This window comes from Galleria mellonella, unplaced genomic scaffold, assembly GCF_026898425.1.
Source record: "Galleria mellonella isolate WM207_F2 unplaced genomic scaffold, CSIRO_AGI_GalMel_v1 utg65, whole genome shotgun sequence".
Lineage (NCBI taxonomy): Eukaryota > Metazoa > Arthropoda > Insecta > Lepidoptera > Pyralidae > Galleria > Galleria mellonella.
The window spans coordinates 3,586,791-3,602,532 of NW_026442138.1; the positions used below are offsets into that span (position 1 = coordinate 3,586,791).

Consider the following 15,742-nt stretch of genomic DNA (forward strand, 5'->3'; position numbering starts at 1 on the left):
GATTTGTAGAAGTACCCACTTATAAATTATAATTTTTATAAATAGCCTGGAGAACGTTCCGAAACGAAATGCACATATAAATATTAAAATATTTTTAATAAACAGTGGAACAAAAAATAAATATTTTAAATAACTTTCATACCAGCATTAAGTTAATTCATGTTTAGTTATGTACAATATTGTGGTTATTTGTTATGGGATATCATTATGTAATAAGCAAGTCGTGTTGCAAATATAATATACAACTGTAGGTATAACCACATTGACATATAAACTGAATGTTGTGGTTATAGAATTCCAGTTTTCTACTGTCTTTCGTGGAGTGACAGCGATTAATATAACAACGTTAACATGGTATTTATTTATATACTAATTAATTATATAAAACGTAAAATAATTCTTTTAAAACCAGTAAAATTACTAAATTGTGATGTGAAATGTATTTTTATATATTTTGGCTTACATTTTATCCATAATATTTCGTATTTCATGTACTTAGTTTACCTACCTGTCAATTTCCACAAAAAATTGTTAGCAGTGAAAATATTGCAAATACAAATTCGAATTTAGAACTTGAAATTGTAAACCTACACACAGATTTCGCTTGGCAACAAACTGTTTTTTGCCCAGCAAATAACAATTTTATGTGTGGGGCAAATTTTTAATCACAAAATGGAAATTTGAAAGTAACCGTACTGACTGTAAAAATAATTATTATAATTTTATAATTACTCAGAATAGAAAACAAGCTGGCGGTCTACCTGATGAAAGGTATTAACCTTTACCTATAGACATGAGCAGCACCATGGACAACACAGAATAAATTAATGTCCATGACGCCTCTCGTGCGTTACCATTCCTGAGAACTATGGTGTTATATCGTACCTTGTAATTTCTCATGCAGAATCGGGTAGGATATAGGTACATATGCGGACGACTTATGTACTTATGTTTATAGGCGACGGTTACCACTATCCATCAGGTGGAGCGTCAGCTTGTTTGCACTAAGTTGCAAAAAAAAACTTGTCTCTAAAATTCTTTCTTATCAATCATCTATACCTCATCCCAATCCCATCAGCCACTATCCACTGCTGAATATAGGCCTCCTTCATAAGGAAGGTTTGCTAGTAAGTACCTTCGCTTACAAGGCGAGTTAGCAACCGCAGTTAGGTTTTGGCGATGTTTTAGGAAGGACGCTGTTACTCATTCCTCTTCTATTAAGTTCACTTAGTCACCTCATGTAAACATCCATGGGAAAGGAATGGGTGGCCTATTCTATGCCGGGACCACACGGCAATCGCACTTTTTTATGTATTGCATTATAATTGTCTACAGGCTAGTATACAAATGGCCGATATTAAAGGCGTGCTCGCTCCAGTATTCACACCAGTTGACGACGACGGACTCTTGAACACAAGAGTTATACCAGAATATGCGCGCTTCTTGAACAAACATGGCATCAAAGGAATACTTGGTAATTATAAAACTTATATTTTTTTTTATTTATTTATTTATTTATACTGTATTATAGACAAAAATTACATAGTTAAAGACTATATTAAATGAAGATATACAACAGGCGAGCTTAACTCTGTTCGAAATTCAGAATTCTCTTCCAGCAAACCTTGAGTGGAAAGGAGCATTAATTACCAGCGGGCAGTGTGCGTACAATAAGAAGAGGAAACAGTATAATACTAGTATTTACTTATAATTATGTATTTATTATTTCTTAGCACTACTTATTAGTACTAAGAAGCAACAAATGTGCCTTTATTTATATTAAATGTGTTTTATTTTATATTAGAATGGCAAACAAGCTTTTGTGGAATTTTTTGTGGCCCATTTTGTGGAAAATGTAACCGTCACATGATATGAACAATCCCATGGACATAACAGAGGAAACTGTGTCGTCCATAATCATTATGACAGACTAATTTCATTATCATATCCCACTCTTCAAACCGATACAACCATGTTAACAAACAACACACTTTTGTACAAAATCTGTCACTCACTGGAAAAGATCTCTTTTCAAGATAAGTTCGTCTTCGCTTAGGTACATTATTTTCAATTTATTATTATTATGCTATTTTTAATAGGCCCGTGCGGTTCCAATATAGAATAGGCCACCACATCCTGTCCCGTGGGTGTCGTAAGAGGCGACAATGCATGGACATGGATGGGAGGACGAGGGATGGACAGCAGCGTCCCTCTTAAAACATCTTCGAAACCTAACTGCGGTTGCCAATCTGCCTGCCAAGCGTTCAAGAACCTTTCTGGTTTCAGCAGTAGACAGTTAACGGCTGATATGATGATGATGATGATGATAAGAAAATGCAACAACTAATGTCAAGTATTTATATATATTATGTATCTGTGTAGATGTTTATATGTATGTATATGTGTGTATGTATATATGTATGTGTGTATATATATAATAGTATATAAGTGTATATAATGAGTAGGGATATAAATTTTACATTATTACATGTATTATATATCTATATTAAGAAATAACAGATTTTCGTTGTGCCTCCGATCAAACCGTTTATAATTACTCCTCTCCGTCCAAAGGTTGCCTGGAAGAGAACGCTTTTAGCGTTAAGGTCGCCCATTGTTTTCTCATTGTGATTATTTCTTATAATTGTTTATATTTATAATAAGTTTACTATTGTAATATTCTGGAGTAAACAATAAAGAGTATCTATATATCTTATTTATTGTATAGTTGGTGGCACGACGGGAGAAGCTGTCACCCTCACTTTGGATGAGAGAAAAGATGTATTACAAACTTGGATAAAGGAAGCCCAACAGTTTAATATAAAAGTCATCGCTCAAGTCGGAGGAGTGCCGTTTCCAGAAGTCTTAGCAATGGTATGTTAGTGAGTAAAAATCACTTCTACAAGCTCTTCTAATTTATAATTCCAAACATATTGACATTTAGCATTCAATAAATTAAAGGACGCAGGAAACCGATTTTGTCCATATAGAACCTGTTCCATCAGATAGTTTACCCGAGGGAGACTTTATACAAAGTCGATAGCTTGGGTACCTCTGTCCTATTCGTGTTTCAACCGTGAAGCAGCTGTGTTTGCAAGGCTATGTTTCGGTTTAAAGGGTGGGATATGGCGTGAATTTACTGGGTACAGAGGAATAACACCTGAGTCCTCAGGAATGGCAACGCATGGGGGTATCATGGGTGAAACAGTATACTCTGTTATGTCCATGGTACTGCTCATGTCTATAGGCGACGGTTACCACTTTCCATCAGGTGGACCGTCAGCTTGTTTGCCATTCTAAGTTGTATAAAAAATAACAAAGCCACGAGTTACAACTAATTGCATTTAGTTTGATTCGGTCTAATAATTCCATTAGCCAACTAAATGTTTTACTAGAAAGTGAATTAATTACGATTCTATAAAATATAATAATAAGGTAATAATAGTACAGTTGACGGTCAATTAATTTCGTATTTCTAGACCATGTATGCAGAAATGACCGGTGCGAACTGCATCATGACCCTGCCAGAACTGTTCTTCAAACCAAAAACTTGTGAACAGCTCGTCTCCTATTTGGAACTGGTAGCTCAAGCCGCGCCATCACTCCCACTGCTGTACTATCATTTTCCTCAGATGACTGGCGTAGATTGTAAGTCATTTTTATCTAAATTTGCATGTATAAATCTTCGGAATTATCTTTCTATATATTAATTATTTAATATCATATATCATATCATAGTATTCTAACTAGAAGTCCGGATAATTATGCAATTATATGCATTTATTTGTGCAAGAAGTTAGTGGATGCAGGTGGCCGTTCCTTCCGTCGAAGATGTGGTGAGTGCGAAAGTGAACCCATGTCTCCGACATATGGCACCTCGAGGGTATATCGTCTGGTTTTTGGTGGGTACACCCCCACCTTACGGGGGGATTCCCACAGTACCCATTCACCTCCCACAAGGTGTATAGGTCTGCATAAAGCATTTTCTAGACGTTAAAAAAAATTGACCGTTCCTTATGACAGTCTATAGCAAAGACCTATATTCAGCAATGGACAATTATCGGCTGATATGAAGATGATAATGTTGCACTTATTTACTTCTATTTCTTACACTATTTCGTAAGGAAGTCCTCTAATAAAGATAGAACATTCGTAAATTAATAACTAACGCCCGACTTTTGCCGTCAACTTCTCTCTCTACTTTTTGGTAATTAGATAGATAGATAAATAACTTATTTGTATCACTTACAGCACACAAACAGCATAAGACACAAATGCAAAGTGAAAAAAGATAAAAAAAAAATACATGTACAAAAAATTAAAAAAAAAAAAACAAAATCAGAATGCATAAAATTTGGTAACATTATTTTTTTCTTCTTGCGTGCGCCACAGTAATACAAAATGGCCACAACTCAGCTTTTCATTGGACTGTAATTTCTATTGGGCAACAATGCAAGCATTAGTTTCAACAGCAGGAATAATATATACAACAAAATATTTTATTTATCAAAATACTTGTTAGTGTTTACACATATATCATTATATTTATAAAATTTAACCTTAACTTGAACAGTAAACATGAAGGACCTCTTCGACATGGCAACATCGAAAATACCTAACTTCAAAGGCATAAAAGCCGATTTCGAAGTGGCCAAGGAATTTGCTAATCTTGCAGATGATCAGAGGATATTCATTGCAAATCATGTAAGTTTATGTTTTATCTACATTATGACGTCAAAACTAAATTATTGTACAAAACTAAGAGTTATTTTGCGAAAGTCCAAGTCACTGGTTATAGTACTGACTACTAATTTGGAAAATATATAATATAGATTTATTATTATTATTATTTCTTAATTGTTCACTGCTGGACATAAGCCTTTCCCATAAAGGAAGTTTTGGTAGGCCGGTTGCCAACCCGCCTACCAAGCGTGGCATAGTTGCCAGCAGTTAGGCTTTTAGAGATTTTTTTTTATATTTCTTTTTTATGATATGGCTGTTGGAAGAGAACTCTTTTAGAGTTAAGTTCGTCTTTGTGCATATGCTTACCTCTATGTACTAGTATGTCCAATAAAATATAAATAAATAAATAAAATAGATAATGCCCTAATAAGGAAGGTTGTAGAGGGTCTGGTAATAATAATAGTAGTAAATTTTTGAGTGTTGGCAATCACGCCCATATTTATGGTAGCGGAATTACCATAAACAAAATAACTGTAATCTTGTATGACCCGGTATAGAATAGACCACCCGTACCTCTTCCGTTGGTGTTGTAAGAGACGTCTAAGGGAGTGCAAGGGATACTACCGGCAAAACCCCCCTTACGGGGCAAAAGGGATTGTTAGCAATGGAGTTTGACAGCCCTATTGCTATATACCTCCACGTGGTTTCCCCTGGAAACCATCGTGAACAATTCTTGTTGTATTCATCACGATGAGCTAACTGACCTGTTTCATCCTCACCTATCATCCTTTACTGGTGCCCCGCCGGTGTATACCAATAGCGCGGATAGGGTTACCATTCCATTATCATCCATTAAAAAAACTCTTTATGGAGGAGGTTATATTAAACAGTGGATAGTAGACGGCTGATACAGAACAAAAAAAGTTCTAATCAACTAACCGCGATTATATCAGTCATGTTACTGATTCTGTTGATATTCTTTCATCTGAGTATATTCATGTATCATCGTTACGACTTGGAGACAGAACTCGCCCAAAAAGTTGATTTTTTTTTATACAACTTAGAATGGCAAAAAAGCTGACGTCCCACCTGATGGAAAGTAGTAACCGTCGCTTATAGACAAGAGCAGTTCCATGGACATAACAGAGTATACTGTCTGCCCATGATACCCTCCATGCGTTGTCATTCCTGAGGACTCAGGTGTTATTTCTCTGTACCCAGTAAATTCACACCATATCCCACCCTTCATACCAAAACACAGCTATGCAAACACAATTGCTTCACGGTAGAAACACGAATAGAACAGAGGTACCCAAGCAAACGACTTTTGTACAAAGTCTCCCTCTGGTAATATAACAATATCAACTTAATGTTATTACGATACGGCTTCATAGAAAGTACTATTTGAAGTAGGTATTTTAATTAGACTTTAATGTCAATTTAAAATGGCGAACATTCTGACATTAAAAACATCATAAACAGCACTAAAGATATGCACTGTGTTACCATATCTAAAGAGTAAAATATTTTTTACGGATGATAGTGTAATGGTAACCCCGCCTGCACTATCAGTATAAGCTGCAGAGGTACTAATAAGGAGTGACTAGACCTCGTGGAGATCGAACCACATTACTAAAAATCCCTTCCCCTAGGGTGTGGCACCATGTGCCTCCATACCATGCAAACTGCTCGACGGTAGAAACAAGAGTAGCTTTGCATTCCTTGTCACTTCTTAGGACTTTCTTAGACTTTTTTACCAGAGGAAGACTTTGTACAAAAGTCGTTTGCTTGGGTACCTCTGTCCCATTCGTGTTTCAACTGTGAAGCAATTATGTTTGCATGGCTGTGTTTCGGTTTGAAGGGTGGGATATGGCGTGAATTTACTGGGTACAGAGGAATAACACCTGAGTCCTCAGGAATGGCAAGGCATGGGGGATATCATGAGCGAAACAGTATACTCTGTTATGTCCATGGTACTGCTCATGTCTATAGGCGACGGTTACCACTTTCCATCAGGTGGGCCGTCAGTTTGTTTGACATTCTAAGTTGTAAAAAAAAACGGAGAGATAAAAGACGTAATATTATTAATCCTACAAAGATTTAAAAACTTATTGTTTCAGCATTTATTACTACCGACAGTATACGGCCTAGATTCCAGTATAGCAACAGTGACGAATATATTCCCGGATGTGGTGCAAGATTTAGTAAAATTGATGAAAGCTGGTGATGATTTGAGATCTGCAGCCCTGCAGAGGAAACTGGATGAACTGGTATCTGGCATAACTGCTCAAGGTAAGCTGTTTCTTCCATTTTTCTTAGAAACATTTATAACTTACAATTCGGCCTGACTTTGCGTAATAGATAGAATTTTCGAAAATAATATGTAGCCTATATGTACGATACTATATAGTTGAAGAATTTTTGAAATCAGTCAAGTAGTTTTGCGTTTATCCATTACAAACAAACAATCAAATTTTTCCTCTTTATTATTTTATTATATAAAAATGAATCCCTATCTCCTTTGTCACTCCATAAATTGAGAACAAATTAACCAATTACAATCATCTTTTTTTACGTTTTCTAATAGTACATAAAATGGTCTGACTAAAAAAAAATTAGAAAATATACCATTATTTTATCACCCATTTAAAAAAAAATGTTGCCTAGAAGAGATCGCTATTTAGCGATAAGGCTTGTTACCTCTTTATCTTGCTTTTTGTAGTTAAATTTTTACAATAATTTTTTTTGTGTACATATTGTAAATGTTTGTAATCTATAGAGTTTTCATTCATTCATTAATTCAGTCATTTCTTTCCAGGTGATTTTGTACCAACCATGAAGGCCGCGATGCAGTTGGTAACTGGAATCAAGGTTGGACCGCCGCGGTTGCCTCAAATCCCTCTCAGTGATACGAGTGTAGCCCGCATCGCTGATCATTTGAAGAATTGCGGTTTAAGCTTAGCCGTTAGTGAGGAGTAATTTGTAATCCAAATCATACTTATATATATTTGGGATGCAGTGTCGCATATAATGAATAGAAAAATATAAAGTACTTAATAATAATATATCGTCGGTTTAATTTATTTATTTATTCAAGAAAACGTTTTCTCCCACGAACGCTCAGGCTATGGAATGAGCTCTCAGTCGAGGTTTTTTCAAGAAACTTCAGCATAGGGATCTTCAAGAAGAGGGTAAAGAGGTCTTTGGGGTCGGCAATGCACGCGTAGTACCCCTAGTATTACAGGTGTTCATAGGCTACGGTAACCGCTAACCATCAGATGAGCGTATACTTGTTTGTCACCTCAGTAGAATAGAATAGAATAGAAACATTTATTGCCAGTAAACTTACAATATAAAATATAAATAACATATACAAAAAGTGTCCCACACCCGGCAAAAGGAACCGGCACACTTGATGCTGTGAGTGTCCCAGCGCATAGTGTACAGCTGCACAGCGCTGGTTTTCAGCCAGTCCCTCTCTTAAACAAAACAACCAAAGTGCCGGGTACCACTGTACATTACTTTTTACATACCTCAGTGGTATAGAAAAAAAAATATAAATAGTCATTGTGCCAAACCAATCAATCATTCAATCTGATTACCATCAGGTGGGCCGTATGCTTGTTTTCCACATCATTGGTTTTATAAAAATCTCTGATCATTACGGTATAGGTATATTGAAATTTAACAGAAATAAGTACACAGCTTTTTTATTAAACCCTATTTCAGAATTGAAAGACGTCAATCTTATTGACGCAGAAAAGCACAAAAATATTTAGATAGTTTATTACTGCAATTATTTCTTACAATTCACGTGTTATCATAAAAAAAAATATATTTTGATTAAAGTGAAAATTATTTAAGGAGTCCTAAACCTCTAAGCTTGGTTGTTATTCTTTGTCTGGATTCAGCTGATATCGGTTTCTGTGGCAGAGCTGGTGGGCCGAATTTCAGTCCAGTTACGATTTCCATGCCTGCCTTCATTACTGGCACCCAAGGACCTGGATAAAAGAAACCTTTATCAAATTACCGATATCATATGCATTTATATTTTCATACTTATATATTTAGGCATATTACTAAATTTGCAATGGAATTTTTAAAGAAAAAAGGAATGGGGGGTATTATGGCAAAGCAGTATATCTCTCTCTGTTATGTTCATGATACTGCTCATATTTATAGGCGATGGTTATTACTTTCTAGACTGACTGCGGTTGCCAAGCGTGGCAACTACTGACAGAACCCTTTTATGGAGGAAACCTGTGCCCAGTAACGGACAGTTAAAATCTGATATGATTATGTGCAGATAATAACTTGATAAAGAGCTATAACATATGAATAACAACGCATAAGGAATACCATAAAAGTACAGTGTATTCTGTGATGTTCATGTTGTTATATCAAATGGCAATATATGAGGAGTACCATGGCATCACTATAAATTTTATGGTATCGATGATGTTGTTCATATCAATAAGCTTTAGTAAGCTTACGGTTTCCATCAAGCGAACTACCAACAAATGTATCAATCTTAGTTTAATTACTTCTTTATCATTTCATATAAAAAGAAACTTCTAAATACTTAACAGTTTAAATTTGAATAGTAAAATAAAATGCTTACCCTCACAAGCATGGGCTTCGATGGCCACACTCAATTTCTCCTGCAATTCCCGAGCCCTGGCTACATTATTATTCTGAACGGCAGCCAACAGTTCGTGCTCCAGTTGTGGGAACAAGTTAAATGCTGTCCCGATGTTGGACGTTATCCCCAGAAGGGCAGCTGGTGCGATTAACTGTAAGTCATATTACATCATCAGGAGGACAATAAAAGATGAAAAAATAAAGGCAGCGGCCTTTATTGCATGTATCTTGGCCAGTACGGCAACTTTGATTTATTTCGAAGAAGATTGTCAAAATAATGCTCATATTTCCAAGCATGTTTGAGAAATAAATTTTATCACTTATAATTTACATACAGATACTATACACGTATGTTGGCCGTCCCAGTATAGAATCGGCCACCCCATCCTATCCCGTAGGTGTCGTAAGAGCCGACTAAGGGAGGGCGAGATATGAGTAGCAGCGTCTCTCTTAAAACACCTCTTAAGCCTGGCTGCAGTTGCCAATCCGCCTGCCAAGCATGCAAGCAGGTAACTACTGGCAAAACCCCCCAAGAAAAGGCTTTTGTTCAGCAGTGGACAATTAAAGTCTTATATATATATATATATATATATATATATACTACTATTATACTAATTAGAAAAAGAATCTTAATATTATATTGACGTAAAAATTGTTGGCGCGGTTAAAAGGAGGTAGCGGAATGAATCGCTACAATAGATATAAAGAGCAACTCACACTGTCAGGCCCCAGAAAGACTTCTTGGTCTGGCCGAGATGCCCTCAGCGCCTGGGCACCTTCCATCAGGTCGTATGAGGTGAATTTAATACCCCTGAAGTTAGGGATGCGCGCAGTAGCCTGTCTGATGAATTCAGGCATATTAACTGTATAAAAAAAAGCTTGGTTAAAGGTGAGGTATAGTGTTACTGTCTGTTCTACATCAGAAGATTGCTCTTTCAAATCACATCAGGGTCGCCAGTATGGGAACGATCGATCGGCTTCTAACGGAAACCTTTTCGCATGAGTTGAGTCCCTTCTTGATTGTGAGGGGTTTTGTTTACAATGGTAATAGTAGTAGAGACAAAAAAATTCCAAGAGTTAATATCGAGATTTATATGCAATAAGAATTTACAGAAAATAATAAATATAAAAGTCACGGCACAATGAAATAAGGAAAACTTAGTACGGCGTACGTTAAAAAAGTCTGTGGGAAAAACTGAATATATCTTTAGTCAAAAATGAATATCAGAAGTGTAATTTTGTTTAGATGAAGCAGGATGGATATATACAGAGATCGTCAGGTGTTAAGGCGATGACAACTAGATGTGCTGTACATGTGCGTGATTACAACTAGTAAATTAATAGTAAAGACAGTAATGAAATTTTTAACTCACACACTAAGTTAGTATTTTTAGGAATATGGTAATACAAAATAGGTAGGCTTGGGGCTGCCTTTGCGACCAACTCCACGTAAGAAACAAGGCCCTCGACTGTGGTAGGCTTGAAGTACAGCTCTGGCAAGACCAATAGAAACGTGACTCCTGACTTCTCAAAATAGGACGCCTGGAAAGAAACGAATACTTATTATTGTCAGAAACATAAGCCAGTTACCTTAATCGACTCGCCGTAGTACTTAATGTGTGGCACACTCATATATAAACGATATAACTCCTTTGGAAAACACACTCTATATCCTGAGAAGATTAAAAACGTCGCTAAAGAAAACATCTTAATTTTTTTATCATTAATAGGAATTAGGAGCGAACTTTAAAAAAGGGCGAACACAAAAGACCATGGAAAGGTCGCAGTGCCACAGACTTTTCTGCTTTAAAAAGTCCGTCTTTCAATTATAATAATAGCTTAATCGATCATAATTAATCTATATATCATTGGATTAAGACTTCACAAAGCTGTCTGCATGAGTACCTAATTTTCTGACTTATTAAATTCTGCTGCTAAGCTTCTTGCTAGAATACTATGTTTTGATTTAAATAGTACACTTATGATGGTGAAATTACTTGATACTATAACAGAAGATCTTGACTACTGCAATGGCCGTTTACAAACAATAATTATCTTTTGTATCTTCCGGTTTTGTTTGAATGCCAGTGAAAAATTTTCCTAATGAGAGACTATATACAAATCGTGTACTTGAATACCTCTACCTCACTCATGTTTCCATTGCAAACTAGCTAAACTCACATGTCTGTGTTTTAATTTGAAATATGGGATATGGCGGTGAAATTATTTGGTACGGAGGCATAATAACCATCTTTAAGTATCAACACGAATATCTGGTCAACAACACGCAACAAGAATATCTGGTCTTTATTTGATTAACTAGGTGAGCTTTACAATCTCTCAATATGCTCACCCAGGAAAGCATCATACAATAAGGTAAAACGTTATAAATATATTAATAGAAATAATATTAGTAAGATTCAAACACCATCTAACGGCATAGCAATAATAGAAATAACATTTATTATTTAAATATCTGAACATAGATACATAGTTGTCATCCGACGAAACTCCAGCAGGTTGGAGGCAAATATTTTAAATTGTACATAACTCAAAACATCATTGAGTAGTTTCAAAACAAAAGAGAGGACAGCTTGCTTTTCCAACTCTGTTCTTCTTAAGTAAATTATAAATTTATAACCAATTGTTACCACTGTACTGCGAATGAATATTCAGCTTTTTGACCATGCCACGTTATAATACAAAATCCAAAAGCTACAGACCAGAAATTAAATACCAATTTTTTATTTGATGATAACAAACCCTTACCAATTCGAGCACATCAGCAGCTGGTGCACCACCAACTTGTGCACTAATCCGGAGGCCCACTTTGCTGCCTTCCTTTATCCAGGTATCCACGATCCTTTTCCTATCGGCGACACTTAGCGCCATGTGCTCGCCGGTCGTACCGCCCACTACAATTAACATAATCTATATCTATCTATCTTCACGCCAAATCCCTTGCGGAATAGGCAGTTACAACCGAGTGTCAAAGGCCGATACGTATATCCTTACATGCATGTTTTTCTTCATTCACTTTCATAACTGATTTCATGCACGCAAAATTAAAAATCTAATTATCTTTATTCAAACAGACTTATTTACAAACACTTTTAAATCGTTATTATTTTAATCTACTGCGGAGTTCAGAAGGTTAAAATAACGACGGTAAGGAATCTGTTGAAAAGAGGCCACCCACAAGAAACTCGACTGTTACTCTGTTAAATCTCTTTTAACACACACACACGTTTGGGGGGAAAGGGATTGTTGAATGAGAATCCCATTGCTAGCAATATACCCAACCAGGTCGACCTCTATCATGGTTAATTCCTGATGAATTCATCATGATGGGCTAACTGGCCTGTTTTCATTCTCATCGATCACCCTTCACTGGTGCTCCGCCAGCATATCTCGTTAGCGCAGGCGGACTTACCATACCATTTTCATCCATAAAAAAAACACACACACGCACGCACATACATATATATATATATATATATATATATATATATATATATATATATATATATATATATATATATATATATATATATATATATATCTAAGTACGTCAGTTCTCTTTCACTTCAAATAAAGCACGTTCCATTTAATCATAGATATATGTATATAAATATCCACTTTCCAATTGTGTATCTGTTTTATAAACATAGTCTGCTTTTTTTTATAAAATAAACATTAATTTCTTTAACTGGATGATATAAATTAAAACTAAATAACATAATAACGTAAATACTTTAGGTTTTATCGTTTAGTTTAATACACGAAATATAATAATGTCCTTCAGATAAGATAGTATACTTCTTTAGCAGAGGGGTTGAAGATCACAGTATCGCTTAGTTTGTAATTACATAACAAAACCAGTACTTATCATTTTCGGATTTAATTATGGTGCATGTATTTATTTTTGGTCCTGTTTATGATCTGTCTGTCTATCTTTTGATTTATGACTCGCACAATAAATTTGTAGTGACTAAAAAATAGTCTTTTGAGACAACTCACACGACAAGAAGTTATATCTAAAATTGATAATATAAAAATTTATTTGTTTATTTACACTACATTGCATCATTTAAAAAAAAATACAGTAAATATTAATGAGAAGTGATACAAAAGGCGGCCTTATCGCTAAGCAATCTCTTCCAGACAACCTTTGGGTAGAGGACATTGAGAAAAAGCAAAAGATAGGTGGCACACCATTATATAGATACTAATGTATACAAACATAAATAAAGAAATATATACATAAACATACACATATTTAATCGTATACAACAGGAGAGAATGACGGAGGAAGATGAAGAGAGAACACAGGAAAAGAGAGAGGTAGTAGGATTTAACAGAGGTTTTGAAGCTAGTGAGAGTTCAATATGGCTTCTCCTTTTCGATGTTTGTTAATAAAATTGTAATCTTACCTAAAACGGTCTTAGCTCCATTGTCTGCTAAATACTTAGCATATTTCGGTATAAGTGAATAGTTGATTGTGAGGTCATCGTTGAAAGGAGTGAAGACTGGAGGAATGAATCCACGATCCCTTAGCTCCACCTTAATAAAAAAAATACTTTTTAATATTTTTCTTTTTTTCTTACACTATTTAGGTATAGGAAACAGAAAACTACAAAGTGAGTATAATTCTTTTGACTATGCATCTATTATAGATATTTTAATTAGTATTTTAGATTTCTTTTTGCTTTTCTTCATACGCTATTTCGTGTTACTTTGCTTTCACACGTACTGTTACAAACCTAGCATATAAACATTATTGCTAACTAGCAATATCATTTATTTCCATTTAAATCAGCAGTATTATGCCTTTATAAACTCATACAAACTCTAAATCAATCAGTCGTATTTTAGCTAGCCAAATTACCGCCCAGGTACGGACCTGGTTTCTACTCACCGGTCTGGCTAGTAAAACTAACTAGTTAGATTCATCCAGGCTCAATAAAACCCTGAACCAAGGGTTTCGCTCGTCGCGAGTCAAAGTGAACCTTCAAATTAGTGAAAATGTATTAGCTGTGTATAATAGAAAATATTAAATAAATAATTTCAGTGTATGGGATTTTTTTATATTAAACAAGTGTAACTAACAGTACGCTTTCGCGATATCCTTCACTAGAATAGGCAAAAACAATAAATATTTATATAAAAATATGAAACTGTATAAAAATTAAATTAAAATTAAAAAATACGTTATTTTTATCCTCAAAATATGGTAAATACATGAATTTGCCTACCACCATTTTAAATTATCGGCTGTTTACACTCTCACTAAAAACAACTACACTTTCGTAGCCGGTTATGCGAGATACTGTCATAGAACACATTGTTTTATTCTTATAAAGCAAAACATTACCTACACAACGAACATTGTTATCTAAATAAGTAAAATATTATGACATTATCTCAACATTTCTGTGGTCATATCAGTTGGTATTATTTAAGAGGTCATGACATATTACAGAAATGATATAATACATAGCTTCAGATAGATAAATGCGTTTATCAAGGAGATTTCCGTAAACTGTGTTTATAACTTTTTTTATGCAATTTTGAATAACAAACAAGCTGTCGGTTCCGTTGATGGAAAGTTCCCTATAAATGGCACCATGGACATCGTAGAATATACTCATTTTTCAATTCAAGCCTTGCCATTCCTATGGGTTTGTTGTTTTTTCCTGAGGATTTTTGTTGACTTCGTACCCTGTAATTTTACTGTCACATCCCGCTCTTTTCCCCTACACAATTTTTGCATCTTCTTAATACGTTAACCTCATTTTATTTATTAAATAATTAAATATACATATGTCAAGATACATTATGTGCATAAGTATATGGAACCAGGGAGAGACTTTGTACAAAAGACGATTGCTTGGGTACCTCTGTCCCATTCGTGTTTCTGTCGTAAAGCAGTTGTTTGCATGGCTGTGTTTCGGTTTGAAGGGTGGGATATGGTGTGAAATTACAGGGTACAGAGGAATAACATCTGAGTCCTCAGGAATGGCAACGCATAGGGGGTATCATGGGCGAAACAGTATACTCTGTTATGTCCATGGGCGACTGTTATGCTCATGTCTATAGACGACGGTTACCACTTTCCATCAGGTAGGCCGTCAGCTTGTTTGCCATTGTAAGTTGTATAAAAAAAAAGAACACTGATAAAAAAACGAGTCAGTTAATTTTACAATTAACTGAAAAAAGTTGAGCCTTTTTTGAGACTCGATGCTCTATTTATATAAACTACATTATTTGTATATATCTTGTATATATATAAAAAATAATAAAAAAAAGTATAGTGGTCGACTGTCAACCGACTTCTAAAAGAAGAAGGTTCCCGATTCGGTTGTATTTTTTTATATTTGTTACCTCATAACTTAGTTAATTATAAACCGATTTAGAT

General features: G+C 35.1%; 2 protein-coding genes across 2 annotated transcripts; one reads left to right on the forward strand and one right to left on the reverse strand.

The window, feature by feature from the left end:
* The first annotated feature begins 74 nt into the window (after positions 1-74).
* Positions 75-7,748, forward strand: LOC113519846 (N-acetylneuraminate lyase-like). The gene is made up of 7 exons (XM_031913669.2): positions 75-354; positions 1,336-1,474; positions 2,729-2,874; positions 3,480-3,648; positions 4,574-4,704; positions 6,804-6,975; positions 7,502-7,748. The coding sequence occupies exons 1-7, from the start codon at positions 352-354 to the stop codon at positions 7,660-7,662; spliced, it is 921 nt and encodes a 306-aa protein (XP_031769529.2). The 5' UTR covers positions 75-351; the 3' UTR covers positions 7,663-7,748.
* A 705-nt stretch (positions 7,749-8,453) lies between these two features.
* Positions 8,454-14,721, reverse strand: LOC113519674 (N-acetylneuraminate lyase-like). Its single transcript, XM_026904836.3, has 7 exons — positions 14,580-14,721; positions 13,758-13,887; positions 12,094-12,239; positions 10,698-10,866; positions 10,042-10,187; positions 9,305-9,476; positions 8,454-8,684 (listed from the first exon to the last, which is right to left on the reverse strand). The coding sequence occupies exons 1-7, from the start codon at positions 14,583-14,585 to the stop codon at positions 8,539-8,541; spliced, it is 915 nt and encodes a 304-aa protein (XP_026760637.2). The 5' UTR covers positions 14,586-14,721; the 3' UTR covers positions 8,454-8,538.
* Between the last annotated feature and the right edge of the window lie 1,021 nt (positions 14,722-15,742).

Coding starts and splice junctions, on each gene's coding strand:
- LOC113519846 (XM_031913669.2), top strand. Junction 1,475..2,728: donor TGGCATCAAAGGAATACTTG/GTAATTATAAAA, acceptor TTTATTGTATAG/TTGGTGGCACGACGGGAGAA. Junction 6,976..7,501: donor ATCTGGCATAACTGCTCAAG/GTAAGCTGTTTC, acceptor ATTTCTTTCCAG/GTGATTTTGTACCAACCATG.
- LOC113519674 (XM_026904836.3), bottom strand. Junction 10,867..12,093: donor CTGCTGATGTGCTCGAATTG/GTAAGGGTTTGT, acceptor GTTTCTTTCCAG/GCGTCCTATTTTGAGAAGTC. Junction 9,477..10,041: donor TCTTTCTGGGGCCTGACAGT/GTGAGTTGCTCT, acceptor TATGACTTACAG/TTAATCGCACCAGCTGCCCT.